Source organism: Peromyscus leucopus, chromosome 22 (genome assembly GCF_004664715.2).
Source record: "Peromyscus leucopus breed LL Stock chromosome 22, UCI_PerLeu_2.1, whole genome shotgun sequence".
NCBI lineage: Eukaryota > Metazoa > Chordata > Mammalia > Rodentia > Cricetidae > Peromyscus > Peromyscus leucopus.
Genome location: NC_051081.1, coordinates 96,914 through 105,267, shown reverse-complemented (window position 1 = coordinate 105,267; position 8,354 = coordinate 96,914). Strand labels below are relative to the sequence as shown.

The 8,354-nt window shown below is 61.1% G+C and overlaps 1 protein-coding gene across 2 annotated transcripts; it reads left to right on the top strand.

The window, feature by feature from the left end:
* The first annotated feature begins 1,852 nt into the window (after positions 1 to 1,852).
* Positions 1,853 to 5,106, top strand: C2cd4c (C2 calcium dependent domain containing 4C). 2 transcript variants are annotated; one of them, XM_028858604.2, is made up of 2 exons: positions 1,853 to 1,970; positions 2,541 to 5,106. In XM_028858604.2, exon 2 carries the CDS (start codon positions 2,568 to 2,570, stop codon positions 3,834 to 3,836), a length of 1,269 nt encoding a protein of 422 aa, XP_028714437.1. In that variant the 5' UTR covers positions 1,853 to 1,970; positions 2,541 to 2,567; the 3' UTR covers positions 3,837 to 5,106. The 2 variants fall into 2 exon arrangements, with proteins under 2 accessions (XP_028714437.1, XP_028714436.1); XM_028858603.2 differs by having other exon boundaries at positions 1,853 to 2,108.
* Positions 5,107 to 8,354: the final 3,248 nt, after the last annotated feature.

Sequence of the window (8,354 nt, the reverse complement as noted above, 5' to 3'; positions counted from 1 at the left end):
GGTCACACGGCAGGAGGTGTCACGATCCAGGACCGCAGGAAGAAGCTAGATCGATACCTCCTACTCCAGGAGCTCTCCCCAGCGTGAACCCAGCCCGAGTCCCAGATACGAGGGGGTTGGCCACACCTGCCTGTCAGTGCTTCTGCTGACAGAGGCAGACGGCTTTGTTGACCAAGAGGCTCCTGTTTGCCATCTGCCAGCTGGAAGGGCTGGGCTCCTTCCCTGCAGGGTGGGGTCCACGGGGGCCAACAGGGTGGAGTGGAGACCCACTTCCAGGTACCTTTCCCCATGGGCTTCCCTTTCCACGCTTCCAAATGTAAACAGGGTGCAGGGGACAGCAGCCGGGCTCAGCTTTTGGAGCCAGCCTCTGGAGCTCTTTGCCGCCTGAGTCCGCATCCTTGGCTAAGACACTTGCTCGCCTGCAGAAGGCCTGGGAGAAAATTCTAACCATCATCTCTCAGGCTCTCTGGGACCCTCAGCAGTGGACAAATGTGGCCGGTGGAGTCACTGAGGTGGCAGAGGGACAGAGGTTTGGAAGCTTGCCTGATGATACACAGCAGGAAGTGTGTATGGCCATAAGATTCAAGCTCCAGCTGAGCAGACTGAGGCAGCCTGGTTCCCAGGGACTGTGTGCCTCTTCATCGGCCGTGACCGATGCCAGTTTCTTCCATTCTCATGTTGCAGTTTTTGTTGTGTTAGTTTGAGACAGGGTCTCACTGTGTAGCCCTGGCTGTCCTGGATCTCACCCTGTAGCCCAGGCTGGCCTTGAACTCACAGAGCTCTGCCTGCCTCTGCCTCCCGAGTGCTGGGATTAAAGGCGTGCGCCACCACGGCGGCTTGCTATAGTTGTGTCATGGAGAGCCACACGCCTACAGTACCATTCACCTGTGTGTTGCTCTGTGGGCACCTGTCTCACTGGGCATCAGGATGACCATCAGATTGTCCCCAGCGTTTGGGTCATTTGGCCATAGATGAGTCCCAGATAAATGTAGGCCCATGGAAGGTGCATCCCGTCAAGACCTAACACTGAGCTGTGGAAACCCAGTTAGAGGTGAGCAGGCCTCCCTCTGGGTAGGTCCTTCTAGAGAGAAACTGTCACCTCTCGCTGAGCACGACTCCCTGCCGGGTGGCCATGGGAACCCGAGATGGAGAAGGTCATTTAGAAGCTGATTGGGACTCAGTTCCCAATTCCAATCATTATTACTATTATTATTGGATGAAGTGCCGCTGGCTAGGGAAGGGGCCTGCTATGCTCCCCAGAGATGAGGGGCGGTGCCCGGACCGGAAGTGGTACAGCTAGCCTCAGCAGGGTCCAGTGTCGCCAGCCCCACCCCCCAGCTCTCCATCCAGTCTGTACTCCACTCAGTCTAGTGCCAGGAGGCCCGGATCAGTACTGTGGGGTCCTGCTCAGGATCACAAGCCATACAAGTTGGTATCAGGAGACCCTGCCCAGAGCCCAAGACCGGTCCCACACAGCTGGATCCGCCCCTGGCCTGTACCAGTGGGTTCCCCTAACCCTCTCAGCGCTCCCTCCTTGTGCCAGGCAATTGGTCCAATGCTACCGGCCCCGCCCCCGGGCCCCGACCGACAAAGTCCTGCCACTCCGGCCAGCCCCGCCCCTTCTTCAGATCCCACCCCATTTTAGCCAGGAGCCACGCCCATCATCCGACCCCGCCCCCAGCCCTAATAAGGGACCATCTCCTAGGCCGGGTCCCACATGCAGACCCCGCCCTATTTATATTAGGAACCCCACCCCCGCGGTCTCTCCCCCCCCCCCCGCCAGTTCCGGGAGGCCCCGCCCCTCGCGGATTGCGGGGACGCGGGCGCGCGGCCGCATTCGGAGGAATACGGCTTGGTGGGCGGTTTCCCGCGCCGAGCGCAGAGCTGGCCACTGCGCTGCCGCCTCGCTCGCAGCTGCGCCGGGCCCGCAGCCGAGCCCCGCGTTCCGGAGTCGCTGCAGCCCGCGGCAGGTGAGCCCCGCGCGCTCCGCGGTGCCCAGACCCCGCTCACGGAAAGCCGGGGGCGCGGTCAGCTCGCCGCGCGGGGGGCCCAGGGCCGCCGCCTCCTCCTCCCCCCACGCAAGGCGCCGCAGCTGAGCGAAGCCACAGGTGGGTGGCTGCTGGGGGCGGGGCCGGGACAGCTCAGGCCTGTGGTTCCTGGGGGGACCCCGAGCTCTTCAGGTGGGTGGGTAGGTGCGCGGGATGCAGGCTGGGCCCCGCTGGCGTGGGAGGGAGGCTGACACTACTCAGGGCGCCTCAAGCGCTCAGCGTGACCCTGCATTACGCTGGCCGCGACCCTGACAGGTGGTGACCCCTGAACCAGGTGTCAACCCCATGGGGCCCTGGCAGATGACCCCCCCCCCACCCGGTGTACAAGTGCTAGCCTCCGACAGTTCTGATAATCAGTTGACCCCTGGGCACACATGCCGGCCTTTTGGTGACCCTAACAGGTGACCCATGCACACAGGTCCCACCTCTGACAGCGCTGACAGGTGACCTTTGAGCTCAGCTGTCACCCCTGACCCCTATTTCTTTTCTCAGACCCCCTGGTCTTTGCCTGTTGCCCTCATGAGAAAAACCAACATGTGGTTCTTGGAACGGCTTCGAGGGTCCGGGGACAACGGAGCCAGCCGAGGGGTGGGTGGTGAGGCTGGGGACAAGGCCTCCAAGGGCCCTCTATACAGCAACGTGCTGACGCCGGACAAGATCCCCGACTTCTTCATCCCCCCCAAGCTGCCCTCAGGCCCCGCCGAGGCCGAGGGGCAGGCAGACCTGGGCCCGTCCACCTCGGAGCAGAACCTGGCCTCACCGGGGCCCCGCCGAGCCCCGCGGAGCCCCCGGCTGCCTGTCAAGCTGGCCTCGGAGAGCAGGAGCCTGCTGAAGGCGGCCACACGACACGTGATTCAGATAGAGAGCGCGGAGGACTGGACCGCCGAGGAGGCCACCAACGCCGACCCCCAGGCCCAGGGGGCCATGTCACTGCCCTCTGTGCCCAAGGCCCAGACATCCTATGGCTTTGCCACCCTGGCCGAGAGCCCCCACACCCGACGCAAGGAGTCCCTTTTCCACAGTGAGCACGGGGCCCTCGCCCAGGTGGGCTCCCCCGGTGCCGGGCGCCGGCGAGCAGGTGCCAAGGCCAACGGGGGTGATGGGGGGTCCCGGGAGGCTGGGGGGGCCCTGATGAGCCCTAGCCGCTACTTCAGTGGTGGGGAAAGCGACACGGGGTCCTCTGCTGAGTCCTCCCCCTTCGGGTCCCCTTTGCTCTCTCGCTCTGTGTCGCTGCTTAAGGGCTTCGCCCAGGACAGCCAAGCCAAGGTGAGCCAGCTGAAGCACTCGGTGGGCCGCCATGGCTCCCTGTCTGCCGACGACAGCACCCCAGACACTAGCCCAGGGGTCCGTCGCCGCTTGACCCGCAGGGCCACCCCGGAACCAGGCCCCGAGTCTGGCCAGGCACCACGTGGAGAGCACACAGTGCGGATGGGCACCAGGGGCAGCGTGAGGCTGCTGGCCGAGTACGAGGCGGCTCAGGCCCGCCTGCGTGTGCGCCTGCTGGCGGCCGAGGGCCTGTATGACCGGCCTTGTGACGCCCGGAGCATCAACTGCTGCGTGGGGCTGTGCCTGGTGCCCGGGAAGCTGCAGAAGCAGCGGAGCACCATCATCAAAAACAGCCGCCACCCCATCTTCAACGAGGACTTCTTCTTTGACGGCCTGGGCCCGGCCAGCGTGCGCAAGCTGGCCCTCAGGATCAAGGTGGTCAATAAGGGTAGCAGCCTCAAGCGGGACACACTCCTGGGGGAGGAGGAACTGCCACTGACCTCGCTGCTGCCCTTTCTGTGAGGTCACCGGCTCCTCCCCCTCCGCACTCAGCTCAGCTGGGGGGAGGGGTGGGCGGGGCCTGTGGCCCTGTGGTTCCCTGGGTCTCTCTCTCTTCGTGGATCGCTCTTTTCCTGGGAGAAGATGGGCTGCAGGCGCCAAGCACTGCTCTGCTGGCCGGCATCCCTCCCCCTCCACCCCCTGTGATAACTGCCTGACCCTTCCATCTAGAGCTGTGGGGTCCCAGGATCCCGGGTACCTAAGGCAGCTGGGACCCCGAGCTGAGTTCCCTGAGGGGCTGGCCTTGTTTTTTCCCCCCCTTCGCTGCACCGGGGTGATTTCCCTCACAGTCTGGTTGCTATACTCTCTGCTCAGACGCTCTGAGAACCCCTCTGTGACACCCCCCAGTCTGTGGGAGGTCATCTTCCTTGGCCAGGCTGGCTTCAGGTCGACCCAGCCTCTCAGGTTCTGGGGCTGGGGTTCCATCCAGAGCCACAGGAGGGCTTGGCCTTCTGGCTGGAGCTGGGGAGACTGGAAGGCCGGGGCGCAGGCACTCGAGCGGAGGGAGGCAGTGTCTCCTGGCTCTTGGCTCCTTGGCACAGGCTTCTCCCCACTCCTGCTGGCCAATCAGAGCCCCCTGTAACCCAGAGCTTCGGCCTCAAGCCTCTGACTCCCTCCGCGTCCTGCAGGCTGCAGACAAGCTGCCTTCCCAGGATGCCCTTCGCTCCCGAGTGTAAATAGGCTGCGGCGGTGGGTGGAGGAATGGGGCTGGGCTGTGAGTGGTTTCCCTGCCCGGGAAACCCCCCTGGGGTGGGATTCACGGCTCCCTGAATGGCTACTGTGTTTTGCACGGACTCTGGCTCAGAACAGAATGGACTGTCTGTTGGGCACTGATGGACCAGGGAGGGTCCCGTATCCTTCCTCTTTTGCTATCTTCAAACTCCAAAAGCCCAAGTCCCTCTAGAGAAGGGCATGGGAGCTGATTCCTTAGGGGCCCTGGAGGCGCAGCCCGCCGAGTGGCACCTTGGAGTTGACTACTCCCTATGCCTGGTCCCCACTGTCTCTGGAACTGGGCAGCACCCAGGACCTGGTCAGTCGGGATAGACAGAGGTACCCATGGATCCCCTGCTATTTTGTCTCCCATCCCCTCTCCCTCGTGGGGTCCTGTTTTCTATACTGTTTGATATCTCTGTGTTTGCAGTTGACTGTGTGTGAATCTTGAAGACGCCTCCCCCAAATGTGTTTGTTTATAATGCCGTTTTTAGTGCAGTAAAGGTGTTTGGGAGTGCGGGGGTGCAGGTCTGCTCGCTTTGTGTTTAATAACAACAGGCGGTTCACTGTGGATGGCGGGCAGGGAGGGGAGCCTCGGGTGAGGAAGACCTTTCTTCTCATACACCTACTCTCTGTTGCTTGGGACTGGACAGAAGAGGGAGGGAGGCCCAGCCTGTGTGATGGGGGACTCACGGATCCGAATGCTGGGCTCTGTCCTCAACTGCATCCATCAACACAGCCCTTCCTCACAGCAGCCTGCAGAAAGGACGTTGCTGATCTCTCATGAGGTGCTGGAGGCCCATGGATTCTGCTGAGAGCCCAGCTGTCTGGTTGAGGTTGGGAGTGGAGCGTAGTCAGGCTGTGCAGTCCCCAGAGAGCTGTCTCCATTTCCTCCCTAGGTCCTGCCCACTAGGGGACTCTTCGGCGACTGTCAGTCACCTAAACCAGGAACTGGCCTGCCCCTGTCTGGCCCAGTGAGACTCTGAGGCAGGTCTGGAGGCTGCTGGCCCTGCAGTAGGCACTTCCTACAGGAAGCCCTTTGGGGCCTCTCAGCTGGACCAGGGTTTTCTCTGCAGTGAGTCACTGCATGGCCATGTGTCTGTCACCAGAGTTGGGATAGGATCATCTGGTCCCTGGGAGTCACCATTCTTCATGAACCCATGTACAGGACACCCAGGGTGCCAGGTAGGGATGCCTTAGATGGGCAGCAGACTGGAGAGAGAAGGTCCCTCTGCCCCCATTATCACACCATCCCTCGTCACCTTGCTGGCCTCTCTGGTCATCGTGGGTTCCTAACCTCTGCCCTGTGGGTGGGAGGGACCCATGCTAAGGATTAGAGCTGCCATACTGTGGCCTGTGGCCCTCTGCCATCCTGGGCATGAGTTACAACATTGGAGGAAGGAATATGGGAAGTCTGTGACCACGTGGGGAGGGCTGGCCTGGTCGGTCCTCGGCTACAGGAGAGAACCAAGTAGAACCCAGGCTGGGTGTCCCACGGACTGAAAGTCTCCTAGACTTCCAGGACAGGGCTCACCTTCCGGTGTCCACCCAAGGCCCTGTGACCTCTCTGATCCCCACTAAGGACCTCATGTCCTTCTGGCCCTAGGATAGGACCCCTGTGTCCCTCTGACCTAAGATAGGACCTCTGTGTCCCTCTGACCCAGGACAGGGCCCCATGTCCCTCTCTGCCCGGGACAGGGCCCCATGTCCCCCTCTGCCCGGGACAGGATCCCATGTCCCCTCTGCCCGGGACAGGGCCCCATGTCCCCCTCTGCCCAGGACAGGACCCCATGTCCCCCTCTGCCCGGGACAGGGCCCCATGTCCCTCTCTGCCCGGGACAGGGCCCCATGTCCCCCTCTGCCCGGGACAGGGCCCCATGTCCCTCTCTGCCCGGGACTAGCCAGTTTAGCTCACTGCCCAGGACAGAAGTCCGCTTGCTGACACTGGGATCCTCCTGCCTTGGAGTTGCCAGCAGCCGCTGCTGCCAGTGGGCAGATGAGCAGCACCACTGAGGTCCTGGGATGTGCTGCCGGAGGCTTCTCCTAGGCCACCTGTGTGCCATTCCAGAGCTACGTCATCGCTCAGAAGCAAGTGTTCTGTGTGTCACCCTGATACCCTGTGTGGCTCTGAACACATCCCTGTCTCGGTTTGTACACTCGTGTGTTTGTGTGCGTTTACCTGTGTCTGTATGTAATGTGAGTGTGCCCCTTATTTCCATGGTTCACCCTGTGTCTGGCAGTGGCGACCCCAGGTCAAAGCACAGGTCCTGCATCCCCATCCCCATCCCTCTGCCTGAAGCCGAGAGCCCCTTTGAGCCTGGTCCCCACTCTGCCTCCTGCTGCCCAGGAGGACACACGAGGGAGCGTGGACAGTGTCCAGCGTTGCCCGTCGACAGGAATCCCAGGAGAATTTCTCTTTGCCTTGTGGTCCTCATGGTTCTCAGACCCCATATGGTCTGTGGCAATGGTAAAGGCAGATGTGAGTGTCAGCACACACCCCTGCCAACGTGGCTTCCACCTGAGCCGTCCTGCCTTGAAGATGCCGTGGACAGCCAGGTCCTCAGAGGCAGAAGCCTCTTAGAGGATTCCACTCACAGCTGATGTGCCTTCTTCAGAGGGGACCAGCGTAGGGGAAGCGGAACTGAGGGTGAGGGTTACGTCCATGTTGGCTCTCTGGGTCCAGCTGTGCCTAAAGTCCATGGCTGGGCATTCTTCCAGTTTGGAAAGGGGCTAAGTCTCTTTTGTGCTCCAGCCTGAACACTGGATCAGTAAGCCTCATGACTGAGGGGTGAGGTCCCTGTCCTGGGAAGTCCCAGGAAGAAGCAGACAACGGATGCAGCTCCAGAAGCCTGGGCTGTGGACACTTCAGAGCTGGGAGGAAATGAAGAGGGCGCAAGTGTCCTGCCCGAGATTTGTGGAAGGGACCAGGAAGCCCCCAGGCTCTGCTGTCTCGCTGATGCCCTGTATGCCCTCGCTGATCCTCTCCCAAGCTTTCCAGGATCTCTTGAGCCTCACTTGACCCCCCAAAGCCCACTCACTGGAATGGGGTGCTATGGCTGCTTGAGGGGCCTCCCTTCATCTCCATGCCCCAGTTCAAGCTTCTATTTTCCACTTGAGTATGGGGTTCCAGCTGAGCATGATTAGCTTGGAAAGCCTGTGTGTGTGTGTGTGTGTGTGTGTGTGTGTGTGTGTGTGTGTGTGTGTATGTGAGTGTGTTAGTGGTGTATGTGTATGTGTGTGGTATGTGTGTGTATGTGTGGTGTGGGGGGGTAGTGGTATATGTGGTGTGTATGTATGTGTGGTGTGTGTGTGTAGTGGTATATGTGGTGTGTATGTATGTGTGTGTGTGTGTGTGTAGTAGTGGTGTGCATGTGTGTGTGTGGTCTAGAGAAACCTTGGGCTCGCTGCTCAGTCCTCATACTCTGCAGTGGTAATTAACACAATCGTATTAGGTGGTAATTGCAGGTTGTCCCCTCCCCACACACACACCCTGTCCCCCCCCTCCTGTCCCCCCTCTGCTTCCTTCGGTGCTCTCCCAGTGGGAGGGCCCTCAGCCAGCTCAACTGACTTTGGGTTTCAAGCTGCTGGAGTTGACGGCTGCAAAGCAATGAAGACTTGGGTGTTTCCAGGGTGTGGTCTGTGAGCTGGCCACCTGCCGACTCACTTTACAGTGGGTATCAGCCACTGCCCTTAGGGCCGCTGAAGTTAGGGTTCAGGTTCAGGGCTGCTCCTGTGCAACCTTGGTTTGCATCCGGGCAGGTTGCCCCTTTC